The sequence below is a fragment of the Carettochelys insculpta genome, chromosome 22 (assembly GCF_033958435.1).
Source record: "Carettochelys insculpta isolate YL-2023 chromosome 22, ASM3395843v1, whole genome shotgun sequence".
NCBI classification, from domain to species: Eukaryota; Metazoa; Chordata; order Testudines; family Carettochelyidae; genus Carettochelys; species Carettochelys insculpta.
In genome coordinates this window covers 15,376,095-15,391,131 of record NC_134158.1, presented here as the reverse complement: position 1 = coordinate 15,391,131, position 15,037 = coordinate 15,376,095, and the positions used below count along the sequence as shown (strand labels likewise).

The window sequence follows — 15,037 nt, the reverse complement described above, 5'->3', positions numbered from 1 at the left end:
CTCCTAGCATCTGTTTGGGGCAATGCCCCCTCCTTACCCCATCTGTCCCCCACCCCAGCCAGGCCCGGGAGTGGGGCTGCAGACCAAGGGCAGGGCTGCAGACAAGAGAACAGGTGCTGAGTTTGAGGGTGAGTGTGGGGCTGGGTATGAAGCTGGGTGGCGCTTCCTGCCTGGGGTCCCAAAATGGTCCTCTGACCCCCACTGGGAGGGTGCACCCCAGGGATTGAGAAGCAGGCAGTTCTCAGGGCGTCCTGCAGAGACCAGCAATGAGTCTAGGACCCCAGTCCCCTGGGGCAGTGGATGGAGGGTGTCACCCCCTGGTGGGGGGTTCGGGGAGCTAGAGCACAGCACCCCCTAGCCCTGAGCTGAGATATTGCAGCCTTGAGACTAGGCTGGCATTGGGGGGCACGTCCCCCCCACATCCCCACTCCCCCCATTTGCGCACGTTGCCTCCCCCCAAGGCATGCGAGGGGAATTTCTGAGGGCCTGTTTACGGCTGCGTCTGGGGGTTTCTATGGTGAGGGAGCTGGCACCTGGCCCAGCGCACACTGGGCCCATTCACAGGCTGCCCAGGCCACAGCCCTGCCGGATACGCTGCTGCTTAAGGCAGAAAAGCCTTGTTTCCCACCCTACCCCCAGTTAGGCCAGCCTATCCCAGTGGGGGGAACTCCCAGCTTTTCTGGGATCACACAGCACCCCCCTACTGACAGAGCTGGGGTAGGCTGGACCCCATGGGCACCCCCACCCTGCAGTACCCCATGCTGGCAGACCTGTGGTAGGCCAGACCCCCCCCCCATGGGTGCCCCCACCCTTCAGCACCCTCAGAGCTGGGGTAGCCTGGAGCCCCTCATGGGTGCCCCCACTCTTCAGCACCCCCTGCTGGCAGAGCTGGGGAAGCCCAGAACCACCCTGCATGGGCACCGCTCCCTGCTCGTTGCAGTTCACCCTACTGGGAAAGGAGGGGCTGGCCAGGATCTCCCCCGGTTCCCTGCATAGCTAAGAGCCCCATGGGGTTAAGGAGGACACAATGGGTCCTATAATCACCCCTAGCCCTGGGCTGCATTTCCCAGCAGGCCGGGGGGGGCCTTTCCCAGCATCTGTGAAGTGGGGCTTTATACAGCTGTCTGTCACTGGGGGTTGTGGGCTGGGAGCTCAGCCCCATGGAGCCAGGGTCACAGGCAGGCCGCACTTGAACAGCTGGTGGGGAAAGGGGTCTAATGGTTGGGGGGGGACGGAGGGCAGTGGGGTCCAATGGGCAGAGCTGGGGAAGGGCTGGGAGCCAGGACTCCTGGGTTCTCTCCCCAGCTCTGGGGCTGGTGTCTGAGTCAGGGCCCCAGTTCGTGGTGCCCATGAGTGGTGAGGGCTGGTAGCCAGGGGTCCTGGAGAGTGTTCAGACCAGTGTGACGGCGGCTTCAGGGCTGACTCCGAACTGCTCAGTGTGGTTGTGACTCAGCAATGAGTCCAGTGTGGGGGGAAGGGGGGCACACCTGGGCTGAGGCGGGGGGAACAGTGCTTGTGAAAGCCACACAGGCCCTGAGGCTTCTCCCAGCCAGAACAAGGCCAAGGCTTTCATCTCCTGGCCACCAGACTGCACCAGACAGGGGGCACCCCCCACTGGGATCTTCCATGTGGCTGCATCTGCCGGCATGCTGGCGAGAGAACGCAGGAGTCCTGACTCCCAGACCCCCTTCCAGCTCTAACCACAGGACATTACCCCCCTGCTCCTCCCAGAACCTGCAAGAATCCTGGCTCCCAGTCCCCACACCCCCTGGCCATCCCAAAACCTTTGAGAACCCAGAAGTCCTGGGTCCTGGACCCCTCTGGCCCTTCCAGAGCCTGCAAGAACCCAGGAGACTGGACTGCCCTTCCCAGGTAACTTTGGGGCCAGACACATGTAAAGAAGAAAACAAAGGAACCACAAAAATCCTTTTAACCCTGAAAAGCGACTTTCAGTTCAGGGCAGTGACTTCTCCCACACTCTAGCAGTCCCCAAATGCCTATTCCTCCCAGCAGAGTGGAAGGGGATAGTGGTTAGTGCAGACAGGGTGTATGTGATAGGAGGCAATTCCGGGGGGTCTTTTTCCAGTGCAGTACTAGGGGGCCCTGTACTGCCAGGATGGGGTCTCAGTAGGGGGCACTCACCCCAAGCCACCCTTGCAGGCTCCCGTGCTCCAGGCTGTTGCTCCCACTAGTCAGTCCCCTGATTCCCTGCACAGGTGAGAGCTCCTTGCATGACCAGCCCCCTGCACCTCATTGCAGAGGGGCCACATATCAGTGCCAAGCGAGGGGTTCCTTGACCCCCATATACCCAGCCCTTGCGCTCCACCCCAGAGGCAGCTGCATTGAGGGCTCTGGGATGCACCACATTTCCTGAGAGCTTTCAGAAGCAATGGGCGGGGGGGCTGTCCCTCATTCATCCCTGAGCAGCTGGGGGTGGGGGGCAGGAAAGGCAGCTAGTACCCCGGGGGAAGGGAGTGGAGCCGGATGCCTGTGACAATCAATGTGCCTGCCTCTTGCTTAAGAGGCAAACAAGGAAGAAGATTTCCCCAGAATTTCCCCCAGAGCCCAGGGGAGCTACAGAGGTAATTCAGCCGGAACCAGGGGAGAGAGAGCTCCTGGGCCCAGTGAGGCAGTGTGAGCCCTGGTACGGACACCCTGCTATGCCCCAGTGACATGGTGGGAGCCCCAGCAGAGATCCTGCTGTGCTCCAGTGTGAGCCCTGACACAGGCACTCCACTCTGGCCCAGTCAGTGACACAGTGTGAGCCCCGACACAGGGACCCAATTGTGCCACACTGGTCCAGTGTGAGCCAGGGCACAGGGATCCGGCTACAGCCCAGGGCTGCAGTGTGAGTCCTGGCACTGAGCCCCTGCTGCATCCTGTGACCATACAGTCACTGCCAGTGGAGATAAGGTGACAGCATCCATTACAGAGCTGGACCAAGGACACTGGTTGTCAATTCCATGTCATTCCAGTGACTTGACCCCACAGGAATCATGCTGGCCCTCACCCCCCACACACATACCTCCGCAGTGCATTGGCATGCCAGGGCCAGCACACCCACAGAGATGCCCAGCACGTGCCACATTTCCCAGCCAGCCAATAAAAAGCACCCAGTGACACTGGGGCAGCCAGATCCCCAGAGCACCCAGCAGACAGGGCCAGTTCCCCACTGATGTCCAACTCACTGGTCTGGGCTGAAAACAACTGAGAGCAGCCACACATCCCCATTAGTCTGTGTTAGTCACCATCTATTGCTACAACATTCTCTGTCACTGGCTTTCTCTTTCTTTCTTTTTCTTTCTTTCTTTCTTTCCCTGGCTTCCAGCTCTCCTCTCAGGTATGCACCTGAAAGGGAAGAAAAGAAAGTCACAAGTGTGTGTATGTGTGTGTGTGTGTGTATGCGCGCGCGCGTGCGTGTGTGTGTGTGTAGGGGGGTGACGCCTTGGCTAGAGACACCAGGGAGTAGTGGTGGTGTGAGCAGTGGGATTAGCTCATGCCTTCATCACCCTCTCCCCTCCCCCACCCCCAGAAAATTTTTAAAGGGAGAGTGCGCCGATTTGGCGGTGCATTCTAGGGATGTGTGTCATCCCTTTGCCCTATTGCATGCCACCCACTTCCAAATGTGCGCTGTAAGTCAGAGGAAGAGTTTTTTGAGCCGTGATCTCTCTCTCGCGCGCTCCCCCCCCCTCCTTTTTTTTTTCTGAATGGAAAAGGAATGAGTCAAGATGTGTCATCCTTTGAAAAAACACACACACTCTCAGACAGGGCCCTGCGCCTGGTATATAAAGAGCAATTTGTAGTGGTGTTACATGCACGCACACGCACACACACACACACACACACACACACACAGAGTACAGTGAAGAGGTTGTGTGGCACTTTTTTTTTTTACCTGCGGGGGGGAGGGCGGGGCGGGAGGTGCGCGTGTGTTGATTTTTGTGTGTGTGTGTTGGGAGAGGAAGTGTTGGGGTGGGGGGAAACGGTCACCTTTTTTTTTTCTTCTTTTTGGCTAATCTACCTCAAAAAAGTAATCAAAAGACCCAGGGATTTTTGGCAAGCAGGTGGCCGTGAAGAAAATACGCTGGCCCCCCCACCCTAGCCCAACAAAAGTGGGAGAAAGCGAGAGAGCCAGAGAGAGAGGAAAAGCCACCACCCAACTGTACAAACTCAAAAACCAACTGACCCAAACCAAAAACCAACCCAGGCAACCCACAAACTTTACAGCCCAACCCAGAAGAAAGGACAAAACATTGCAGGAGAAGAAAGAGTTAAAACTCAGGGACCCCCACAACACTTCCTTAGCTTCCAAGTCACTCAACCCCGGCCAACCCTAAAAACATGAAAAGTAAGTTCTCATTTTTTTGGTGTTTTTTTTTCCCTTTTTGCCTAAATTTCCAAAAATGTTGCTGCTTTTTTTTTTCTTCTCTCCATCCCCAACCTTCCCTCCTTTCAAATCCTCTTTCTTTCCAGCCCCAGCAGCATAACGTGTCCCTGTGGGTGCCTGGGGAGGCACCTGGACACGTGGAGTTGGACCTGTTGCGATGCCTGTACTTTGTAGGTTTCATACGCAGCGTGGCTGAGTGAGAACTGGCCCGAGGTACGGCTGGATGTCGGGGTTTGTTCCTAGGCGCGTGGGTAGAGGCGCTGAGGGGGTCTGATGCAGGAGCTGGGTTCATCCCGAGGTACATGTTTAACGCAGAGGTTGTAGCTTTTGTCTCTCTACGCCTGTTGTTAATGAACGTGCTTTGTGCGCCTGCAGAGATGCATTTACTGGTCGTGGACTTGTTGCTCTACAGTTGCAATCTCTGGGTAGCGTTGGAAAGGTCGTTGTCAGTAAGTGGCAGGAACTGGTCGTTTCGCAGCACGCGCGCAAACTAACGCAAAATGTTTCTCCTTGCTAGCAAGCAAAAATGACACCAAAGGCAGCCAGCTTCTGCTGGAGAACGTACCAGAGTTTGCTTTAAGGCCATCTATCTACCTATCTATCCCCACTGTCTGGGTCTGTCCATATCTATCCATCCCCATCTACCCCCATCTACCTACCTATCCCAACTGTCTATGTCTGTCCGTCTATCCCCATATACCTCCGCTATCTATCTACCTATCTATCCCCAGCCTGTCTATCCATCCATCTCTGTCCACTGCCTCTATCTATCCATCCCCATCCACCCTCTATCCATCCATCTACCCCCACTGTCTGTCCATCTCTGCCCACTGCCTCGATCTATCCACCCCATCTATCCATGTCCACTGCATCTCTCTCTCTCTCCCTCCCGGATAGATCTGAAGAAGTGGCTCGGTCCCAGGAAAGCTCATCACCTACTAAATTGTTTTGTTGATCTTCAAAGTGCTACAGGAGCGCGGCTTTGTGTCGTTGGAACACGGACTACCAAGGCGACCCCTGCTGTATTCTGTGTGGCGTGGGCCACTGGGGTTTGGCGTTAGCTCTTCGGGCTGCTCCTGGCCTCTGTTCTTGGGCCATTAGCGTTTTCCCCGCCGTGACTCGCCGGAGACGCGAGCGCCGCGTGCAGGGTGACAATTGCTAAAGGCCCCATCGCGGGGCGCGGCCGCGCGCGGGGGATGAATGGGGGAAGAACGCTTCGGAATGGAACGACCCTGGCGGCGGCAGCCAATGAGCGGTCGAATCCAGCCGCGCGCCAGGCCCGCGCGCAGCTGGCGCTTTGCAAATCCGCCTTTCCGGGGCGCTTGCGCCTTGCGCCCGGGTCTGTGTTCCCATCAGCCCGGGGCCCCAGCCTGGGCTCCGCACGCCGCGGCTGTGCGAGGGGCTGGCGGAAGGGGGCCCGCCGGGGACAGAGCAGAGAAATAGAAACTGAATTGGAACTCTGCTGCAAAGCTGCGCTCAGTTGCGATTTTTAACTGAAATGTCTCACGGGCAGGGTGTTATTTGCTAGGCGAAGATCTGTACTGGGGTTTCCTTTTCCATTGCATGATGTGTCCATAACGGCGAGGACTGGCGTCTATGGGGGTCCGTGAACGGTTTAGGGGGTGATGGGAGTCCAGGAACGCTTTGGGGGTGATTGGGGACTTTGAACAGTTTGAGGGGGTCACTGAGGGTCCGTGAACGCTTTGGGGGTGATAGGGGGGCTGTGAACGGTTTGGGGCTGATTGGGGGTCCGTGAACTCTTTGGGGGTGATGGGGGTCCAGGAATGCTTTGGGGGTGATTGGGGACTTTGAACAATTTGGGGGGGTGATGGGGGGTCTGTGAACGGTTTGGGGGTGATGGGGGATCCGTGAGCTATTTGGGGGTGATTGGGGGGTCCGTGAACGCTTTGGGGGTGATTGGGGGTCAGTGAACGCTTTGAAGGTGATGGGGGGTCCGTGAACTCTTTGGGGGAGATGGGGGTCCAGGAATGCTTTGGGGATGATTGGGGATTTTGAACAGTTTGAGAGGGTGATGGGGGGTCTGTGAAAGTTTTGGGGGTGATGGGGAGCCTGTGAGCTATTTGGGGGTGATGGGGGTCCAGGAACGCTTTGGGGGTGATTGGGGTCTGTGAACAGCATGTGGGTGATTGGGCACCTGGGAACAGAGTGGGGGGTGATTGAGAGCCCGTGAATGGTTTGGGAGTTTGGGGGGTATCTGTCCTAGTGCAAAGGCTGGGAACCACTGACATAGACACAGACCTGTTGACTCTGGCTGCGGCTGAGCCTGTTGCAGGCCGTGTGTGGCTGGGGGACCCTTTGGGGCCTATGGGGCAAGTGGCGTCTGCGTATGCAGGTCGTGGGGCTCTGACGGGACTGCAGGCCAGTGTGTTTAATACCCAGACAGATTCAGCCGCTGTATCATGGGAGATGCCTCCGGTGGCAGGCCTGTGTCACACCTCTCGGCTGGGCTCTGTGGATCACCTGCAACTGGACACTTCCTTGCCCTATAGGTGGGGCTGGCACAGCATGGGGCATGGCCCTGCCCTGGCTGCCCTCGGTGCCATGCTGACGAAGCCATCTGCTTTGCTGTGTCCTTGTCTCGTGCAGTGGGGACAGCTCTGGGCTTGAGGGAGACAGGCCCAGACCCTCGATTGGCAACAGGCAGTGATGCTCCTGGGATTACCACTGGCCCAGGTTGTCTGGCTGGGTGTGTCCTGTTCAATATATGTGGTGTCCCATTGGGGCGTGCAGCCCTGTTCAGCGATCTGGCCCTTGGTACCCCCACCTAGCTGGCTCTCCTCATCCACCCTGTCTGGCTGTCCATCCGCCCCCTCTGTCTGTCTGTCTGCCCATCCCCATCCACCTTCTGTCTATCTGTCAGTCCATCCCTATCTACCCAACCTTCTGTCTGGCCATCCCAACACATACCTGCCCGTCTTTCTGCGCCCACCCCCACCCAGCCCTCAGTCTGTCTGTCTGTCTGTCTATCTATCTATGTCTGCCCATCCCCATCCACCTTCTGTCTGTCTATTGGCCTATTCCCATCTGCTTTCTGTCTGTCTGTCCATCCCCGTCCATCTTCTGTCCGTCTATCCATCCCCATCCACTTTCTGTTTATTCATCCCCAGGATTTAACCTCTGTCTGTCCATCCCCACACGCATCCGTCTGTCTAGCTGTCTGGCACGGCGAACATGCCAAAAGTGATGTGTCTGTTTCCTCACCTTTAACCTTCTGGCTGGGCCTGGGCCTGCCTGTTGGGGATGATCACCCCAGCCCATGTGAGTTTGCTGTGCTGGGAAGGTGGCTGGAAGCGGGGGGGGGGCTCCTGCCTTGTTGTGAGGGGGGAGTTTAGGGTTGGCACCTCCACCCCACAGCCTGATTCCTCCTAGAGCCTCCTGGTAGCCACTCGGCTTTGGCAGATGTAAGAAGTTTGTGGGGTCTCAGCTGTGGGCAGAAGGTGTGTTATGGGGGCAGTGAGGGCCTGGACTTCTCCAGGGCTGGTATGTTGGTGGGGGGGAGGGGAGGTTTGCAGAGGAGTGTGTATGTGTGTGTGTGTGTAACTGTGTGTGAGAGAGAATGTGCATTAGGGTTGTGCTTGTGTGAGAGAGAGAAGGGGTGTGTTTGTGGGCATGAGTGTTAGAATTGTGTTTGTGTGACTGTGATAGCAACCTGAATGGATAGACAGATGATTGCATGTGTGTGTGTGTTTAACATCAGCCTGTGGGCCCCATGTATCCCTTTACAACCCAGACCTGGGCCGAGCCCCTCTGCTGGTGGAGCCAGAGCTGGGGTCCTACATGCTGCTGGCTTCATTGGGGGTTCCGAACACGCACCCCGCCCCGGGGAGGGGTCTGTGCAGGTGCCCACAGCTGGAAATCTCCAGTTTGAGCAAATCTGTATGCAGCTGTGGGGCTGTGGGGGTTCAGGGAATGTTTTGGAGGTGCAAGGGGTAGGGGCAAGGGGACTGTGGGGGTGCAGGGGGACACTGGGGGTTCCAGGGCTCTGTGGAATGCAGAGGGACTCAGAGGGAAGGGGGTGCAGGGTAGGATCTGGGGATACAGAGGATGGGGAAGGATGAGGGGCAGGCAGAGTGATTGGGAGCCCCAGGGTGGTTGGCACAGGACGAGAGAGGGCGTATCTGGATGTTGGGGGGAGGGGTGGTGGGATCCCCTTACCCTTAACTCTCACGTTGCTGGATGGCAGGGCCCTTAGTCTGAGGGAGGGTCTCCATCAGGTCCTATCAGCCCCTCCCCCTCCTTCTTCCCAGTCTGCTCCCACCCATGTGCTGGGTCCTTGGGTCGCTCTGGGCTCCCCCACACCCAGTGCAATGTCAGGGGGGTTGGACCCAAACAGGGAGCTTCCCCTTTCCTCCTCCCACAGCCTCTCTGGCCAATGAGATGCAGTGGGGGGATTGGATTGGGGCACCTGATTGGCCCTCTCCTGGGTCCTGCATCCAGTGGGCATCTCCCCCCAGGACCCAAACCTCCCCCATCCTGCCACTTCCCCATCAGGACTACCCCTCCCCACCCCGCCCACTCCCCACGCCCCCCAGACACCCCTCCTGCCAATCTTTCCCTGCCCCCTGATATTCACCCCCCTTCTCCTCTTCTGCTCCCAGGGTCGCCCACCGCTCTGCATGGGCAGCCACCTGCCCCACTCCTGCTCCCTGCCCCTCCCTTCCCCTAGGCCGGGCCGGGTGTTCAGCATGACTCTGGGGGGGCAGGTCTCAACAGGCACAAGGGTGAGCTCCCTGTGGGCTGCAGGCCCCACCTGGCCGCTTGCCGGGGGTGACGGCTGCATCTGCCGGCTTGTGCCATGGGGCTGACTGGGCAGGGAGAGGTCGGGGGAGGGGTGGGGGTGCTGGCGGAGGGGGTGGCTGGGCAGGCAGAGGTTGGGGGAGGGACAACTTGGACAAAGGTGGAGGAGTCTAGAATTAACTGGGTAAAAGACTACCATAACAGCCCTTCCCAGGAAGACCCTACAATAATAAACTGGCATGGGTGAGGCCGGCAGTGAGCTCCAGTGCTATATGTCCTGCTTGTTATTGTAAGGTCTCCTGTAAATGCTGACTGATCTGTTATTGTAGGGTCTCTTGTTAGGGCATGCCAGTCTGTTATCATGGGTCTGTCATATGTGCATGCCAGTTTGGTATTGTAGGATCTTCCATAAAAGTGCACTTCTTTGTTGTAGGGTCTATAATGAATACACACTGGCTTGTTATTGTAGGGTTTCTTGTAAACAATGACTGGTTTCTTATTGTATGGTCTGCTATGAGTCCACACTGTTTTCTTGTTGTAGGGTCTCCTGCCTGATTTATTATTGTAGGGTCTTCAGTAAACACAGACTGGTTTGTAATCATAGGGTCTCCTGTACACACAGACTGGTTTGCTTTTGTGGGGTCTCCTGTCCATACACACACACTAGTTTGTTATTGCAGGGTCTCCTGTAAACACTGACTGGTTTGTTTTTGTAGGGTCTCCTGTAAATGCTGATAGGTTTGTTGTTGTAGGGTCTCCTGTGCACACAGACTGGCTTATTGTTGTAGGGTCTCCAGTCTGTGCACACATGCACGCGCATGCGCGCACACACACACACACACACACACACTTGTTTGTTATTGTAGGGTCTCCTGTAAACACTGACTGGTTTGTTTTTGTAGGGTCTCATGTAAACTCTGACAGGTTTGTTGTTGCAGGGTCTCCTGTAAACACTGACTGGTTTGTTTTTGTAGGGTCTCATGTAAACTCTGACAGGTTTGTTGTGTAGGGTCTCCTGCACACACAGACGGCTTCATCATTGCAGGGTGTCTCCTAAGGCACAGCAGTTGATTATTGTCTGTATCGATTATTCCGTGCCCAGCCTCCCAAGGCGAGGGACGGGCCTGGATTCCTTCTGGCTGAGGAAAGCAGCAGACAGGAAGCAGCCAGGGAAGGAGGCAGGAGATAGACCAGAGATAAAAGCAGCTCTGGCCACAGCTGAGCCGGCTCCTCCTGCAGCCCCTGCCAGCTGCACGTCAGGGCCAGAGAATCCCCGCCAGCCTGCACCACCCGCCAGCTACCGCGGGGCAGGCGGGGCCTGGGAAAACGGGGAGAGGATGAAACTGGGGGGGACACCTGGCATCCCCTAACCTTAAAAACAGGGAGCAGTGGTGACCGAACGCCCCTGTCCATGCACACAACTAGGCCACAGCCTGGCTCAGGGTGACGTTGGCCCAGGCATACGCCAGCTCCAGCCCAGCCCAGCCCAGGCCCACAAAATCCACCCGCCCGCCCACCCACTGCCGTCGCAGCAGGCCCGGGAGACGCCCCAGAGCACCAGAGAGGAGCGCAGGCCCGAGGCGGAGGGGCCGGAAGCCGTGGGCTGGCCCCGGCTGGCTGGAATGTGTGGAATCCAACCCCTCCGTCTGGCCCTCGGAATGCGGCTGGCCCCCCGCTGGAGGAGAACCAGATCCTCCAGGGAAGTGGGGGCAGGGTGTGGGGTCCAGCCAGCACCCCTCCCCAGAGCCAGCGAGCCCAGCACCCAGGGGCGGGGGGCACTCACACAGCAGAGGGCTCAGTCACCATGGCTGTACCAGCAGCGCTAGTAGTTGGCCAGGGGAAGAACCCAGGAGTCCTGGCTCCGAGCTCCCCCCATCACTTTAACCACTAGACCCCACTCCCTCCCAGAGACAAGGAGAGACACCAGGAGTCCTGGCTGCCTGTCCCACCTCTCAGCCACCATCTCTCTCCCCCACAGGCAGTGTGTGCCGGCTGCTGGTGGCGCTGCTAAGCCTGTGTGAGGGGCTGCAGGGACATCCTGCCCCACGCCTGAAGCCTTGGGACCCCCGGGTTGACTTCGACTCCATCATCAGCCTGGCCAAGAACCTGCTGAGTGACACCAAACACCTGTTCCATCACTTCGTACGTCTGGCCCCTGCATGCTCCCGGACCCGGCTACTGCCCCCAGCCCCTGGGTACCTGGCCCCTCGCTTACCTTCCCCTAGCCCCTGGACACCTGTCCCTGGGTACCTGACCCTGGGTACCTTCCCCTAGCCCCCGGACACCTGTCCCTGGGTACCTGACCCTGGGTACCTTCCCCTAGCCCCCGGACACCTGCCCCTGGGTATCCATCCCCTGTCCCTGTCCCCTGGGTACATGCCGCCTGGCCCTGGCTATCTGCCCCTGCTTACCCCTCCCCTGGCCTCAGCTCCCCAGGGTGATACTCAAGTACCTGCCCCCTGCCCTGATTACCTGCCCCCTTGCTCCCAGACCCTTGGGCTGATGATACCCAGACACCTGTTCCCAGCTCATCCTCCTGGGCCCAGCTACCCTTGTAGCCCCCTCCCTGCTCAGTCCCCTGGGCCCACCTACCCTCATATCTCCCCATCTCTTTTCAGTCTGCGGGGGGGAGGGGGAGAATACACTGGGCTCCCCAGCTCCTGTCTGTCCCCAGGAGGAGGGGCTGGGTGGGATGGTCTGACCAGTCCTGATCCCACCCTCTGCCCCCAGAAATCCCGGTATCCAGCCGAGGGGGAGCACAAGATGGACACGCTGCCTGTGCTGTCTATGAGCGCGGTGGAGCTGGCCAGCATCCAGGTGAGCAGCCCGGAGCTTGGACTCCTGGGTTCCATCCCAGATCGGGAAGGGAAGGGAAGGGGGGTTAGTGGTTGTGGGGGTGGGGGTGGAAGCCAGGACACCTGGGTTCTATACTCAGTTTCTGTCCCCCCAGCGAGGCTAAGGCCCCTCCCTGCTGAGTGGGGGAGATGCTCTGGGGCTGCAGTGCCCATAGTGGGCACCTGTGTCCCCCCCGCAACCTGGGGATTCAGCCACTGACTCTAGGGGGATCCTGGAAGGGGTAGCGGGGGCGGGTCTGGTCTTGGGGGGATCCCAGCAGGTCTTGGGGACAGGGACTGGGACCTCCCGTTGCCGTGGGTAACCCCCTTTTTGCCCCAGGTGCCCGGGGGTCTGGCGCGGCTCAGCGCAGACCTGCAGAGCTACCAGAAGCACCTGGAGTGGCTGCGCCGGGCGGGCCCTGTGCTGCGGCCCCTGGAGCCCGACGTGGGAGCCCTGCACGCCCGGCTGGAGCGTCTGCACAGGCGCCTGGAGCACCTGGTAAGGGGCGGGGCCTGGGTGAAGGGGCGGGGCCTGAGTCAAGGGGCGGGGCTTGAGGGCAGAGTCTGAGGGCCATGCCAGGTCTGGGGGGACACTCCTTGCCTGGGGGTGGATCATGGGGGGAATACACCTCACTTGGGGGGGCAGGGCCTGGGATCTCTGAGGTGACAGGTGGGGCCAAGGGCATGAGATGGGGCCTGGAACACTTGATCTGAGGTAGTGCCTTAAGCAACTGGGAGGGTGGTGGGGTGGGTCTGGTATTAGGGGGCACGCATGCACACACACACACACACAATCCAGCAGGGGGCAGCACTGGTCTCCCACATGCACACACCCCTCCAGGGGCAGCACAGGTGTGTCTCTCACACACACACACACACACACACAAACACAAACACACACCAGCAGGGGCAGTGCTGTTCTCACACACACACACCTGCAGGGGGCAGCCCTGGTCTGTCTCCGTCTCACTCACTCTCTCCCTTCTCTCCCGCCCCGCCGCAGATGTCCAAGCTGAACCTGTCGCGGCCCAGCGACCCGCTACCCATGCTACCTTCCCACGGCACCCACTGGATGGTGGTGCAGGCTGGCCACGCCATCTTCCACAGCCTCCACCTCTACCTGGACTGGGCCGCCCGTGCTCTGCTTCTCATCCGCAACAAGCTGTGAAGGGGGGGGGCAGCCGGTGCCTTGGGGAGCCCGGGCCACAGGCCAAGCAGGGCCCCCCCATCCAGCATTCCAGGGTGCAGGGACCCTGACCCCAGCCACGGGACTCCGGGGTTCACCACCAGCACTTGAGGTGTGGGGTCCCTGCCCCCCGCAATAGCACCCCCAGGTTTCCCCACCCAGCACCCTGGGGTGCAGGAACCCTGCTCCCCAGCCACGGCCCCTCAGGATCTCCCCACCAGCAATGGGGGGGTGCTCGGTGGCCAGCCCCCTCCCCGGATGTAGCACTCTTTTATTTATGCCACACGCTATTTATTTATTTATTGTATGGTAGGCGACCGGGGCGGGGGCTCGTTAGCATCTTCCTATTTTTGCATTAATTTCATGTTAGGGTTCCTCCCCCCGTCTGGGGGGCACGCAGGGGTTTCCCTGCCTCCCGGCTCAGGTCAGGGCCTCCCAACTGCTTCCCTGCTGTGGCAACAGTGACACCTCCTGGCCACACTGAGGAACTGCAGCCCCTCGCTGATTCGCCCCTCGCCCCAATTACAGACGGTCCATCCTTTATTCCGTGGGCGAGGGCGGGGATTTATAGCCGTCCCGGGTGAGGCCAGTGACAGATCCAATCTCATGCTGTGTGCGCCCTGCAAAAGCCCATGGGACCGTGCGCTGGAAGTTCACTACACTCTCAAATTCTGGACCCTAAAGGAACTCAGGACTCCTGGGTTCGCTCCCCGGCTCTGTTAAGAAAGTGGGGTTCAATGGTTAGCACATGGGCAGGGCTTGGAGCCAGGACTCCTGGGTTCGCTCCCTGGCTCTGTTAAGGAAGTGGGGTTCAATGGTTTGCACATGGGCAGGGCTTGGAGCCAGGACTCCTGTGTGCTTGACCTGGCTCTGGCAGGGATCTAGGATCCAGTGGTGAGAGTGGGGGTGGGGAGCCAGTAGGCATGTTACATTGTTCAGACAGAGGGATGGGGCTTGGAGGCGGTGAGCCCGCAGCCACAAATTATGGTGCTGAGGGGACCTGCTGAGCTGTGAGTGTGGCCAAACCCAGGCAAGACATTCTTCTCCAGGGTAAATTTCCATGTCCGTGTTATGACTGATCACAGGTTCCCTGGGCAGATTTGTGATTGGGCCCCATCAAACCAGGCACCACCCAGACACAGAGTCATGGAGATCAGGGCCCTGTTGGGCCGGGCGCTGCCCAGACACAGAGTCACCAAGGTCGGGACCCCGTCAGGCCAGGCGCTGCCCAGACACAGAGCATCAGCCACTTCCCACAAGGATCTTTTACCACCCCCCATCATCCTAGGTCCCTGCTAGGCCATATTTTGGTGTAACTGCCCCCTCGTGTCTGTATTTATACCCTCACTATGAAAAATTCCCCCCCCGCCAGGCCCCAGTATTTATTAATCCATTGGACAAGGCAGTTTTAAATTATTTAATTTATTATCTAGTCTGAGCTCAGGCTGTTTCGCTAATTATTATTATTATTAGGATCACATTCAGATTATTTATTGAGCCAGCGTTTTACTCCTTTTTTAGAAAAGGCTTTAAAAAAACAAAAACACAGGGAAACACAATGTTTTGAAATAAAAACCTAGATGGGTGGAAGAGATGTGTCAGTGTCTTGATTGGTGGGCACATGGGTGTTTAAGGGTGTGGGGGGGCTGATGGTGGGGATCCAGACTTACAACACTGCAACCTCCCACCCGATCAATGTGTGGGGCTGGGCTAATGGGTCTTTGCACTGGGGTTCTGGTTCCAGCCTGGTATGTATGGGGGTGGGAGGGGAACTGAGGTGTTCCTGGCACTGAGGGGTCCAGAGAAGAGACAATGCTCTGGATGGGGAGGGGCTGGGCCTGGGCCTGGGTCTGACCCATTGCAGAGCCTGGT

General features: G+C 58.5%; 1 protein-coding gene across 1 annotated transcript; it reads left to right on the top strand.

The window, feature by feature from the left end:
* The first annotated feature begins 11,152 nt into the window (after positions 1 to 11,152).
* On the top strand, positions 11,153 to 14,749 carry IL11 (interleukin 11). Its single transcript, XM_075016570.1, has 4 exons — positions 11,153 to 11,287; positions 11,876 to 11,962; positions 12,320 to 12,478; positions 12,983 to 14,749. The coding sequence occupies exons 2-4, from the start codon at positions 11,909 to 11,911 to the stop codon at positions 13,145 to 13,147; spliced, it is 378 nt and encodes a 125-aa protein (XP_074872671.1). The 5' UTR covers positions 11,153 to 11,287; positions 11,876 to 11,908; the 3' UTR covers positions 13,148 to 14,749.
* Positions 14,750 to 15,037: the final 288 nt, after the last annotated feature.